We start from the raw sequence: 14,725 nt of genomic DNA on the forward strand, positions 1-14,725 counted from the left end.
CGGGCAGCAGCAACGTTCTGTATCAGCTGTAGAGGTTTGATGGCAGTAGTAGGAAGGCCAGACAGGAGAGAGCTGCAGTAGTCCAGACGTGATGTCACCATGGCCTAGACAAGTAGTTGTGCAGAGTACAGTAATCTTGGAAAAAACGATATAGTTCTTCATTGTACCCGCTGATTTAAAAGTCATTCACAAAAACAATGAAAAGCACCGGGGCTGCCAGCATTATACTAATCCAGGAAAGGTTGAAATGTTAGATGTCTTGAAGAAGTTATCTAATAGCAAAAATAACAATGCTAAAATTAATTTACAGCTCTGTCCTCTTAATTACTTGCAGATTACGCAACGTGGTTGATAAGTTCACGTCTAAGAGCATCAGGGTACCAGGTGGCTTAGTGGTTAAAGCTGCCGCCTTCTACCCGAAGAAGCCAGGTTTGAATAGCTTCTCCTGCTGTAGTACCCTTGAGCAAGGCACTTATCCTGAATTGATACAATAAATTTACCCTGCTGTATAAATGGGTAAATCAGTGTAAGTGGCTTTGGAGAAAAGCATCAGATAAATGTAAGAGCGAAGCACTTTTTCTCCAATATGGATGAGGACAGTTGCTCAGAACATACAGAATTGCCTGGGATTCTGGGCCTTGGGGCTAGACGCCCTAGTTGGGGGAGTTTTGTACAATGAACTGCTCTGATTGAACCTTTGAACAAACAGATTCAGCAAATAATGTCTCCAGAGTGCATGTTGTGCAATTTCTTCCATATCTTTGCTCATTGTCACTGTTTTCATCACTTCTATCTGTATGTATCTGATCAGATACTGAAATAAATTGTGACAGTAGTATTTTACTTTGAGAAAGAGCCCTTGTTACTCTGAAGACCCCCCCAGTCCTTGCTCATTAGTACTATTTTCACCATTTACATACGCTCATATCTGATGAGATTTTTAAATAAAATGCAGCAGCCATAGTATGTATTTTACCTTGGCTTTTCTGAAAAGATTTGTTGGACGATAGCTGCTAAAAGCCTTTCCCACAGGGTGTCATGCAAGCGGAACCTCCTGCTTATGGAGCCTCTCGCCGTACCGTCAGTGTCAGTGGCGCAGCCATGTGGAGTCCGCAGAAATATAAAACGGTGCAGCCTGGGACATTAAAACGAAGGGAAATCGGGCGAAACGCACAGAAACCGAGGTCGTTGCTCTCCAAGCTGCCGTCTGTGGGTTTTATACCCTGGCTATGGAGATGGAGTGTAATTTCACTGCAGGCAAGATCATTGTCCCCTCTAAGCTTCTTAGCTCTAAAATATTCATATTCTGGGCGCAAGAAACAAATCTTTGATGGCAGCAGTGCTGAGGAAATGTAAAGGAATGGAAATGGGGAGTTTTAACAGATGTGCCGTGTCTGGCTGCAGGCATTTAATTATGGACCTGCTCTTCATAAAACAATACGAAGGACTGCATGTGTACTTTTTTCCTTCTGAGCTGTTGACAGTGGAGAGGAGTGATATTCGGAATCAAACGACTCCATTTGTATTCGGGATGCGGCTTAGCGGAGCTCCTTGTCATGCTCGTGCACTGGCTGCTGCTTCTAGGTGGTCAAGAGGGAAGATCAAAGGAGCGATATTTCACACAGTCGTCATGTTGTCGTACGGCGGCACGAATCATGAGATGCTTAAGACGTTTTCGGCAATTGACTCTTCGCCGATGATGCCACGCGAATGCATAATTTCTCAAGGGGTTTCCAGTTTTGTTTTCAGTAGGTGTCTATAGACCTCCCAAATGCAGTAACTGGGAGCAAGAAGCTAGAGGTGGTTGGAGCTGTCACCTCCCAAAGGTTCTGGGTTTAGTTCACCACTCCTGCTACTGTAGCCTTGATTAAGGTACTTATCCTTAATAAGCAAAAATACCCATATTAATGAAGATAGTTTTATGCAAAGCGCCTTACAACATTAAACTATCGACTCAATAGGATAATATGGTACTTTGTCAGTTTCCCTCCAGGGGTTAATAAAAGCAAAGATTCCCTGTTGAAGAAGGGAACCAGACCACAGCAGTGACAGTGCCAAATCCTAATAGCTAGGGAACAGATCGCTAGGGAACACTTGGCAAAATAAAAGCCTACAAGGAGGCAGAGCTTCCCCCCGTGAAAGCAGTGGTGAAGCCACCCACAGTCACGTATTTGGTTTCACTTTGCCACTGAATGAATAAACAAATACAGACACCCCTCTACTTACATAAATTTTACTGACTAAAATCTGGATTTACGTCAAAAAATTCCCGACATACACATTCTTTACGGATAGCGCTTTTATTTTACACAAAACATCTGAAATACGTTAAGCGCAAGTCAGCGTAGCCAGACAAGGCAGGAAGCGGCATCTTCCCAGTTCCTGTGCGTTTTGAGCCGTGAACGCAATTCCTTTTGTTGTTCTAGTTTTTTTTCTCATATTTTATACCCATTTCATTATTCACAATGGAAAACGAGAACTGTCCCGCAAGTGTACAGCAATCGATTTGGAGATGAAATTGAAAATAATGAGGAAGTATGAAGGTGGACAAAAGATTATTGTTGATATCTCGGGAACCAGGTTTAGCGCATCGATTATAAATACGATAGTGAAGGATGCTGCATGTATAAAGGAGCAACCGAAAGGAACAGCTAGCATGAAAACCAAAATAATAACGAAGAAACTTCAAGGTGCAATAACTGAGATGGAAAATTATTAATGTTGTTATGTTGAATGGTGAGGGAGGAGGGGGAATCTGACATACGTAAATTTCAGCTTTCGCAAGGCATTGTTTGCGTAAGTCGAGGGGTGTCTGTTCAAAAAAAACTTGTCTTAAATCTGAAATTAAATATTTGTGAACAGACTGTTTAATTTGCAACCCTAGAATAGTAAGTTGCCTTGAAGTGTAGAATAAACATTAATTGTGACAAATTTATTTGGATTTACCATTTTATTTTTCATCATCTTTTGTCTTAAATTGTTTTGAGTTTGCTGGCAGGGATCTTGTTGTTCATGCAGACATTTTTCAAGCGATGTCGATGGTCAGACGTGATGCTGGAACTTTTGAGCGCCAACGAAAAGCGTTTGCCAAGAAACAAGAACGATCTTTACGTCTGGTAATGGGATGCTTGTCTTCAGCTGGTACCAGGAAGAGCCGAAGGACTAGTAAGTGGAGGGAAAGCGGAAGCAAACAGTGGGGAGGATTGATTTTCGTTATGGAGGAAAAGTGTGTCAGTCTTCTAAATGCTTCAGAGTTCGGTGCTCAGCGGGATGGAGCTGCTAAAGCGCTCGGCCAAAGCTGCACCGGACTGGTTTAACAATAAGACCGCGAGTGTCCTTTGGTGGCCCAGTCAAAGTCCTCGCTCAAATCCCATTGCGGACATTTGGAAGGACTCGAAAATCGCTGCCTGTAAGTGATTCCCGAGTGACTTGGCTGTGTTCGAAGAAAAAGGAGGCGAAACAAAGTCGGCCAAAAGTCCCCCTGAAAGACTCGCGCCGGCGAGCGGTGCAAAAAAGGTGGTTTCGGCAGCTCCCGCGTCTCAATACTGGAGCCTTTGATGCGTTTCGCTTTCCTCACTTCGGTTACCGTTGACATGTACTCCAACCTATCTGGCCCTCAGAGGTTCAGTTTTGAATAAAATGATTTTGAAGAAATGTATGCATTTTTACTGTGGTTTCACAAAATATAGTAGAGCTCCAGGGGAATGGTCTCAATATTTTTCTGATACAGGGGTGTCCTGCACTGCAGCCCACAAGAATGTTGATAAAATGAACATTTACCGCACCTGCCGTAAGTACTATACATTTTTATTGAATCGCATGATATTATAGTTATATAGTTATACTTGGACACACAAAGCACCTAAATAAAATAGTGAAATAAATAGCTTTTCCGTTGAGACATTTAAGATTCACGATGGTAGCCCTGTATAATACGTAAATTGTGTACTCCATAATCTGTAACAGTTTTCAGGTTTTTCGGGGACCAATGAAAAAATGATCAGAATTACTCAATGGAATTATATACAATTACTGAGGGAAAACATGAGGGTTTCCAGCACTATAAGTATTGTGATATATTTGTATACGTTAGTTATTGTTGCTTTAAATTCCAGTAGAGCACCTTTCAATGAAACTGAACCGGACAGGGAACGGTGTCGATGACCGTGGAGGAACACGTAGGAGTCCGAGAGCTCCGTGTTCTCGTCTTCGACCGTATTGGGCCGGATGCGATGTTAAATACAGCTGCTGGTACCTTTTTATTCACCTGAAAAGGTGTAGTGTGGAAGTTCAGGTGAAGCACCTTGGTACCTCGGTCAAGGAGATGACAGCTGGAACATCGGATGACTACCTTCAGTTCACATTTTCACGTCGATAGCTTAACTTCTCTTTTCGTCATGGATTTTTGCCTCTATATCTGTTAAATGTTGATGCATATACTCTGAAGGACATGGTATATGACAGTACTTTGTTCTGTTGCACTGTTATATGCACCTATTAGTATCGTGCTTCTTTTTTTTTTTTTGCCCGTTATCCTCCTGAGACCCAGCCATTCATTTTTGTCCACTCTAGAGGACGTATGTTTTTTAAGTATATTTCCCAATCAGCGCCGAGTCCTAAAGAATCTTAAAAAGGACATCCTCTGCATTTAAATTACACCGCATAATTGGTGGTGGGGCTTGGACAGCTTTCTAGAAATCCTTGAAATATACCCGAAAACCTTTTTACGCTGGGTCTCAGGAGGACGTGACAAGCTGCATGAATGTTCACGCTAATTAATGGACTCAGTTCCTTGGAATCGTTTTTCCTTGTGCGAGAGTAAAAGTAATGAAAAGAGTCCTCTTTCCCAAACCTCGGTCCCGGGCCACGAATTCACAGTTCGTTTGAATGAGGAGGTCTCTCATATCCCACTTGAGATGCCTTATTTTCCCCTTACATTCGAAAGTGTAGCTGAGCTCGGCTCCAGATGTTCCCTCCTCATTATTAGATCATCTTCTGTACGCTCCTGCAGGAAAGGCATCTGATGCGCCGCTCGCTCCGGGCGACGTATTAATTCCGGCACCGGGATGCGCAGAGCCGGCCTCGCCACCTCTCGTGTAAATATGAACGTGCAGCTGATGAGATAATAGGAAGAGCGGGAGTTCGGAGGAGCTGGACCTGGTTTTAGAGCGGTGTAAAACGGAGGTGGTGTCAAAAACATGACCCTAGGATTTCTGGGTGGAATGCAGCTCGTGCGTAGCTTTAGTCGACCCTAATCCGTAAAGAGATGTTGGTTTCACAAAACAAAACGGTTTGCAGTGCATTTCAGTAATGCAGTTGTTGCAATACAATGTCCATCCATCCATCCATCCATCCACTATCAGTGGCTGCTTAAGTGCAGAATTGCAGGGATCCGGAGTTTATTCCAGAAGCATAGAGCATGAAAGAAGGGGTATGCTCTGGATGGAGCGCCAGTCCGTAGGACAAACACGCACTCATTCACTTACACGCACACTACAGACCATTTAGAATCACCAGTTCTGAACAGCATGTCTTTGGACTGTGGGAGGAAACCAGAGTACCTGGAGGAAACCCACACAAAGAGGAAGAACGTGGAAATCCATACAAACCTCACTGTCTGTGTGGAGTTTGGATGTTCTCCTTGTGTCTGCGTGGGTTTCTTCTGGGTGCTCTGGTTTCCTCCCACAGTCCAAAGACATGCTGTTCAGGTTCACCCATAGTGTGTGACTGACACAGAGAGTGTGTGTGTTCCATTGATGTATGGATGAGTGACCCAGTGTAAGTAGTGCATCTAGCAGTGTAAGTCACCGCGGTGAATAAGGTGTGTGGGCTGATAGCATGACATAGAGTTCATTGGAAGTCGCTTTGGAGAAAAGCATCTGCTAAATGAATAAATGTGACTCTAAAAGCTTTGGAGATAAGCCTCTATGAAATTAATAATTGTAAATGTCCATGTACCTACATGTGTTACAATTAAGGTAAAAGGCTGTATCTTTGACGTCTCCAAAAATGAATGTTGGAAATACCCTGACGACCGTTTTCATGCTCATTGCATTATGCAAAAATGGTCAATGGTAGCATTTTTACGGTGGGATTAAAGTACACAAACACTGGGTAAGTCATCTGCCTTCCATACTATGAAAATGCGTGTGAAGGAACGTTTTAGAAAATTTATGAGAAGTGTAGAATTTTTAAAGACGTTGATGTACCAGTTTATCACCCCCAAGAGTGTGACTCATCAGCAGTAGCATATTGTTGGAGAGATGCATGAAAATGTATGCAAAGTAATAGGCCGCTTGCACAAGTGGTGCATTAGTAGCGCACTTCATTCATGTGATTTTCTTGGACCTAAATTAGCTCACTTGTGAATACTGAAAATATGCATACCTGTTTTTTTTTTCCCTTATAACATTGTTTTTCGTAAAGTACACTTGGTAGGAATGCTCCCCTTGCTACGCTGTAGGGTATGAAAGTCTGTTGGTTCTCAGATTTGGCCCCGATGAGGTGGAACAAACTCCCTCTGTCCCTCAGAGCTGCTGAATCCCTCCCGCATTCAAGAAGGGTCTCTCCTGATTTTCAGCTCCATAAATGAGTCCAACACGCTCTGCTTTAATTTGACTTCTATAGGTAGCTGCTTGAGGGATGCGAACCAGCAACATGGTGGTGCCAAGCAAACAAGCTGCGCACTGATAATCCTGTGTCTGTGTCTAAAGCTCTTCATCTGCTGTTGGTGCACTTTTGTTTCCGCCGAGTTGTACGTCATTTTGGAGAAAAGTGCCTGATAAATGAATAAATGTAAATGTTCGGCAGAAATAAATACATTATAGCTTGATAGTGAATTTCTGCTCTTTCCTGACCTTGTCCACTTACGTACTTCGTGATCCGATTTAGTCAGTCCGAACTCCTTGTGTTGACTCCCCGTCTGTCCCCAGACGAACTGCGGTCCAGATGGCGGCGCTCTGGCGGTCCAGGAGCGGCGGCTGCACGTGGCGGTGCACAACGGCTGGGGCTTCCTGGAGCGGCCGCAGGTGGTGGTGCTGGAGCCCGAAAGCGAGGGATCGAGAAGCCGCAGCGGGGGAGGGCAGCGGCAGAGCTCCGCCAGCAGGCTCAGGTGTGTGACCCCCCCCCCCCCCCTTCTCCCACTGGGGAACACATTGGTCTCACCCCCATCGCCGTTGCCCAGGATAGCAGGTGTGAACCAGGAAGTGACAAGGCGTCACCTGGCAGCACTGGACCGAATCACATGTTTTCACAAATACTGTTCCCTCCAAAAAACAAGGACGTCTCCGATACATATGGAGGCTGTTTGTTGGTTCTGTCTTATATTATAATAATAATAATAATAATATAATACACACCCATAATATTTATTATATTGGTTTTACAGTATACACACGTGCAGTACAGGTAGCAGAGTAGTTAGAACCTCTGCCTTTGAAAGTTACTCTCAAGTTCCAGGTATAGTATTACATTTGATCAAGGTACTTGCCCTGCTGTATAACTAAGTAAATTGCAATAAGTTGCTTAATACTGTAAATTGCTTTGGAGAAAAGTCAGCTAATAATAATAATAATGTCAGCAAATGAATATTGCAGGTATACCCCAATCCTGTATGTACCTTGCTGGTATATAGGCCAGCAGGTGGCATAGTAGTTAGTGCTCTCAAGGGATCAATTTTCAAATTCCACCCCTTCCTGTAGTATTTGGTATTTTTATAGAGTAGCCTTGATCAAGGTACGTACCCTGAACTGACAATGAAAATGCATAAATGGGTAAATATTGGCTGTATAATAGTATATAAACTGAACAAAGTTTTAGCTAATTGAATAAATGTATCAATAAATGTAAATAAGTTGCTGCAGTAGAAATTACCCTGTTGTGTAAATCGTGGTAATTCACTTTGGCGAAAAACGTCAGTTGAGCGATGCACAGGAATCGTTCTATCGGTGATCAGTGAGGCCGAGCGCCAGGGGGTGGTGAACTCTACGCCCCGACTGATTTGAATTATAGCCCCGCCCACCGGTTAAGGAACCCTTTTCTTTCTGCGTGTCCTGTGCGTTCCAGCTCGCACTCCCAGGTCCTGGCTCTCCGCAGCCACGTGCAGCTCAAAGGCCTGGCGCACCACCCGGCGTTCGCCGTCGTCTTCCAGCTGGAGTACGTCTTCTCGGCGCCCGTCGGCAGAGACGGGAAGGTAGGGGAGGGTCGCCGGAGCTCGAGGGCCCGAAGACGAAGGGGCCGGCAGTGCCCCCGCCGCGAAGCCGCTCGAGCGTCTCTCAAAGCTGTTTACTCTCCTTTGGAACGTCCTCGCGCTCCACTCGTGGACGGTCCCACAGGAAATTAAAGCGTCCCCTCCGCCGAGGACGTCTCGCTCAATAAAAGCGGGAAACGCCATGAATATGTGATTCCCTCCGTCTTCGGAGGGCAGATGAGATCTGTTTGGACGTCCTCGTCCCGGCGGCTCCCGGTGCGTCGGGCTCCTCGGCGCCGTGACGGCCAGCTGACCGACAGCCCGGGACGCGTCCGCTGCAGGCTGCGCTGCTGGACTCGGACTTCCTTATCTGCTGCGGTCACTCCTGCCCTCAGGAAAATGGCCAAAAAGAGCGGAAAAAAGCACAAATATCCGTAAACGATATTTCTCTGCAAACAGCTGTTACCTGCAGTGGCCAGCAGGTGGCATAGCGGTTAGAACTGTCACTTCGCGGTCAGAAGGACCCAGGTCCGAATCCCACCTTCTGCTGCAGTGTCCTTGATCGAGGTGCTTTCCCTGAACTGAAAATTATAGTAAAAATTACCCAGCTGAAGAGATGGGTAAAAAAACTGACACACGTGTCAGTCAGCAGGTTGTGAAAGACGGTAAACATGTTTACATCCCTGTTTACACACGCAGAAAAGGTAAGCGTGTTAAATCCCATAAACGCAGGTACTTACATATTTCACTAATCTGCGCTCCTTTCCGAAACCTGCCTGCGGTAGGAGGTGAAGGTCCCGGGTTCGAATCGCCACTCCTACCGTTGTACCCTGGATCAGGACGCTCGATAAGTTGGCAGTGGGTGGTGGGGGAGGTACCCAATAACACCGTGCTTCGTTTGTAAGGACTCGCCGCAGAGAAAGGTGGGTGTAATCAGTGTTAGAGCACATGCTTTTTATTACACGCTCATATATAGGGCTACTTATATTTTCATTATATTCAGTGCAATATTTTCAGTAATGAAAAAAATAATGATGTGAAGAGTTTGAGCCACAGAAAGCACCGTGGTTATGGTAAGTACTATGGGTGCATAAAGACACGAGACATATTCGTCTATCTGTTCTAGTTATTAGGGCCCGATGTTGCTGGACCTGTGGAGGAATTTCTTTCGCGGACCACTAGTTGCCTAAGGCCTGGTGACCAGTAGGGGGCGCTGCTCAATGTGAAATGACACCAAGCTCTAGCTGCACACGCTGCTGCCCGGACTCACCCGCGCGGGTCTGCGGGTCTCAACGAAGGTGTTTTCATGAATATCTTGAAGACCTTTGCGTCTGTATTCAGCGTAACGTAGCCTGTTATTAAACAACCCATTTCACACGTTGTTGTTGGAATGGAATATTAAGATGCAGTCGTAGGATTTCTTATTCGTTGTTCGATTCCTTGTATTTGATTCATTGCTTCCAGTCTTTTTATCCTCCAGGCAGAACTTGCGCTGGTCCAGTGTCTTATTTCAAAACATTTATTATAAATTGGCTTGTTTTGTAAATTAAAAAAAAAAACTTAAATCAGTGCTGCTGAAATTGGACTTGTGAACATGCGCTCTGTATTTGGGGCAGCAGGTGGCGTAATGGTTCGAGTGGTTAGAATACCTCATAAACATGGTCCCGGGTTCAAATCCTCTTCCTGCTGGGGTACACTTGAGCAAGGTACTTAACCTGAAATGATGCCATAAAAATGATCCTTTTGAATAAATGGGTAAATCACGGTAAGAGGCCTAACACATAAACATTAAGTCACAATGGACAAAATTGAATTGTTTTCTTATAACACCATAGCAAACGTGTGGTTGCACAGCTTCCCGTTGCCATCGTGTGTGTGCCCGGGAGGACGTCGCCCTCCACAAAGCGAAACGCCCACCCAGGTGAGCTCGTACCCGGGCCGCGACGGTGGCGCCGTCGTTGAACAGTGAGCAGTACAATAAATCAGTGCGTATTAAAGGCTGTTCACTAGTTTCTGAACTAAACTAGTCTCCCGTTCGAGTTTCGTTAACCCGAAAGGACCAAAGAGCTTCCGGAGCGACACTTTTACTGCATTCACCTGGGTTTTACTTGCAGAAATGAGGAGGAAGCGGACACGTGACTGACGCCATTCGATCGCAGCGTATAGCTGGTAGTCTCATGGTTACAACTACTGCCTTTGGATCCAGAGGTTGTTGGTTTGAATATCGCCTCCAGCTGTACTGTCCTAGACCAAGGGAATTACCTTGAAATTTCTCAGATAAAAAAAAATAAAATAACTCCGCTATATAAATGGGTAAATAACTGTCAGTAGTTTAATGTTGTAGGTCACTTTGGATAAAAGTGTCAACTGAATGAGTAAATATAATATGAATTTACCTGTGATGATACCACTTGAATGTGTAACTTCTGAACACGACATTTCTCTTTATCATAGTATTAAATGTATTATTACAGGCCACGCAGCTCATATGTACAAAATGTCTTAAAAAAAAAAAAAAAAAAAAAAGCTAAAATTCAAAGTGATCATTAATCCCATGTGTTTACGCTGAGTGTGCAGGATGTCCTGAAGCCTTACGGGCATCAGATGAAAGAAACGTTATTGAAGATTTTTTTTTAAAATGGAACATATATAAAATTTAAATATCTGTCTATTTTCATTAAGCTGCTTGTCTTGCTCGGGGTCATGGTAGTCCGGAGCCTATCCAGCAGTCAATGGGCTGAGAGTGGTGCATTGCAGGGCCTACGAAAAGATATATAAATATGGTATATTGTGAAAAGTTAATGGTGAACGGGCTCAGTTTGACCAGAACACAACAATTCAGCAAAAGCGCCTTTCCTCCGTTGGGTTCAGTTCCCAGGAGGGGCTTTAGCTCTCATCTGCGGGAATGAAACTTTGGCTGCGTCCTCCTTGTCCGGCCTGCCGCTGCTAACCCTCTTAGGCTGGACGAGCGGCTTTGCGGTAACCGGATCGACTCCCTCATCCGGACGAGCGGCTCTGGCCCACCCTTCGTGGGCACGGAGTGTGTCGTCCCTTTTTGCCCGTCAGCAGTTCGACGTCGGCTGGTTGAGAAGTGCAGCTGTCACGGTGCTTGAAGACGTCTTAATAAGCAGCTTGTCCTGCCCCGACATCATGTCTCTAAACTCACTCATTAATTTACTATTCCTCATATCATTCATTATTGTTTATTTGTTTCGCTGCTACTTTTCTCTGAAAAAACTTACAGTATTAAGCTACGTTCAGTTAAAATGATTATTGTTTCAGTTCTGCAGTATCAATTCACGTTAAGTTACTTTGCTCAAGGATACTACAGTAGGAGGTGGGACTTGAACCTGTGATCTTCAACTCCGAAGGCAGTAGGGCTAACCAGTACCCCACCTACTAAGCCTCCTGATGTGTTTCTTCAGAGCTCCTCACCCTCATTACACAGTCATTCACACGTGAGTAATTTTTACTATATCGCTATACTTACGATATCAGGTAACGTCCTTGGTCAACAGTACTAGAGCAGGAGTGGGATTCGAACCCAGCACCTTCCAATTCCAAGGCAACTAACAAGTCTGACCACTTTCCCATCTGGTGGTCCTCAGGGAAATTGGTGGGATTTCACAGCATCTATCGTACCCGCGTGTTTACACACACACTCTTATTCTGGTTGATTTATATCAAATGTATAAATAATGGTGCATCCAGTGCACAGCCTGTTTTTTTTCAATGTTTTTATAGCACACGGTCATTGGGCGGGGGGTGGCTGCACATCAGACCTACCCTGTGCTTCTCGCCTTGGACGTTGTTGTCATTTTGAGCACAATGCGAGATCGCTTCGCAGAGACGAGCACTGGTGGAACGTGTGGAAAACCACTGGTACTTTCTTGCGAATGCAATTCCACCCTGTGAGCTTTGATCTGACCCACAATGAAGTGAAAAGAAAGGAGCGACTCTGGGCGCGGAACCCGCCCCGGGCCCCGTTTAATCGGTGCCCTTGTGCGGCGTTCAGCACCACTTGTACCGACGAGCGGTTTCCAGAGCGAAACGCGTGCGGAGCAGCCGGATCCTTCCTTTTCAGCAACCCCCGAGGCCTCCTCGCCACGGCTGCTCCGCTCTTTCCGTAATTCCTCGTTTTTATTTTTTTTCCCCAAGCCCGCCATGAAGCCGAGCAAGTGATTAAGGCGCAAGAGAAGATCAATAGACACATCTTCGAGTGGACTTGAGCAAAATATCTTTGAAAATCTTGAGATCCGTGGCCATGTTTGGCATTTGGATGCGCGTGCGTGTGTGTGTGTACATGTGTGTGTGTGTGCCTGAGAGAGACTTTCTTGTCAAACCTGAGAAAGACCAATGAAACGAGTCACTGTTAGAAGTAAAAATCAATGGTAGAGCGACAGTGAGAACATGAAATGCTTTCCATAATGAAAGAACCTTTAATACACTTAAGAAAAGCTAAATTGAATTATTCATAAGTTGTGAAGACACTCTTTGTCCGTAAATTCATCTCTTGTGGTGCCAGTTTTTCCTTTAGTCTTCGTTGGACGTCCACGATGACGCGATCACGGAAGAGCGGGCGCCCCGTGGAAGGCTTTCGAGAAGGACGCGCTCGGATCTTCACTTGCGCTCACCCTCAACCGATTACATCTAAATTCAAATGTTTGCATCGTCTGCGTGTCTCCTTGGCAACGGAGCAAACGCACACGTTCCAGTAGCTACTCGGCATAAACAGGACGTATGGAAGGGTTGAAAGTGATCGAGAGGATCATTCTGAAATAAGATGTGAGCAGGTCAACGTTGAAAACCTGTCCCATCCATCAAGATCATGGGCAAAATTTTTATGAACATCCAGTTCAAGAATTCAAGAAAAACACTGGCTGTTTAACCAAAAATAACTTCATAGCAAAAAACACCCCAGTTAGCGCGTAACGACATTATTGAAATTTTGGGCTCTTGGCTTGACGTAGAGTAATTTCCCACTTTAGAAAGTCTGAATAGCTGGTGTGGAGGTTCGGACTCTCAGGTGTCGACCAGCAGATGTTGGAACCTAATGTACCTGGAACACCCACACGTCCCATTTGAGAAAGAGCTGAAGGCGGAGTTAGAAGACCTTCTTCTAAACCCTTTCCAGCACCACCCCAATCCGTGGATCATGGAGAAGGTCCAAAGAACATCCTCTTTTAAAAAGTCCTGCTCAGTTCCACTCTGCTTCTCTTCATCCCTCGCTGTTTGGATCCGTCAGATTTCATCAAATCTGCTTTAGTAAATATTCTTATTTTCTCCATATACCTTCAGCGTGTTATTGGGACTTTATTTCACCTTCTGTTACACATCCCTGTCAGGCCTGTCCACTGATTTCCATTAATAGCATATCGATTTTCACATTGTCATGGTAACGGAAAGTCCTGGTTTATGTGTGGACTTGGCATTTATTGAACGTTAACTCAAAACTGTTGCATCTTATTGTCTTTACATGGTGTATTTAACATCTGTGTTCTAAGTGCATTGGTGCCATCACACACACATTGACTGAAACCACTTGTCTCAAGTGGGGTCCCGGCAAACCGGAGCCTAACCCGGCAACACAGGGTATAGGGCTGGAGGGGGAGGGGACACACCCAGGACGGGACACCAGTCTGTCGCAAGGCACCCCGAGTGGGATTCGAACCGCAGACCCACCGGAGAGCAGGCACAGGCCAAATCTGCTGCTCCACCACACCCCCCCTTATGGGTCCTATGGGTTTGTTAATTTATCTGTAATCTCTTTCATTCTTTGAGCGCTTCCTTTTCTAGAATATGAGGGGTCCTTAAAAACTAGACAGACAATCCCTCTCTGAAGGAACGTGAAATGTAGAAATGTGTCCAGTGAAGCTTGTCGAAGAAGGAACTTATTTAGAAGAAAATGACACACGTGCTGTCAGTGTTTGGCCACTGTTGTAGGAACATGTCATCGAAGCTATACATGTTACTGGGATTCTTATAATTAGCACAGTGGTGTAATCAGAGGGGTTGGTGTCACAGTTGCGAAGTGATCTGTGGTACGTTTACATTTACATTTATTTATTTAGCGGACAATTTTCTCCAAAGCAACTTCCAATGAACTCTATGTAGTGTTATCAGCCCACACATGTTATGAGCACCAAGGTGACTTACACTGCTAGATACACTACTTACATTGGGTAACTTATCCATACGTGGTATTTGAGTGAACCTGTGTCTCTCCGTCCGTCCATCCATCCATCCATCTATCCATCCATCCATCCATCCATCCATCCATCCAGTCTTTTCGATTTCTTCATTTCTACCCTCAGCCATGACGTTTTCTTCAGAACGCATTCATACTGCACTTTATTTTTTGTGTTTTGTTTCGTCGTAATGAGATGTCATGCATAAATACATAAGTCTATCACTGACCCCGAATCAGAGAGATTGAATTAATTAGGTACCTGCCTTTCTTCAGTGGATGAGCTCAGCGACGAATTAAACTAGTTAGTTGTATCAAAAACCCTCGAGGGCATTGTGGACCAATACAAT

At 44.8% G+C, this 14,725-nt stretch overlaps 1 protein-coding gene across 1 annotated transcript in view; it reads left to right on the top strand.

Moving 5' to 3' along the window:
- nphp4 (nephronophthisis 4) overlaps nt 1–14,725 on the top strand; it is a 139,028-nt gene that overhangs the window by 50,019 nt on the left and 74,284 nt on the right. The window contains exons 8-9 of the mRNA XM_029248963.1: nt 6,933–7,111; nt 8,065–8,191. Coding sequence (XP_029104796.1) covers nt 6,933–7,111; nt 8,065–8,191 — 306 coding nt within the window. The remainder of the gene's footprint in view (nt 1–6,932; nt 7,112–8,064; nt 8,192–14,725) is intronic.

This window comes from Scleropages formosus, chromosome 2, assembly GCF_900964775.1.
Source record: "Scleropages formosus chromosome 2, fSclFor1.1, whole genome shotgun sequence".
Lineage (NCBI taxonomy): Eukaryota > Metazoa > Chordata > Actinopteri > Osteoglossiformes > Osteoglossidae > Scleropages > Scleropages formosus.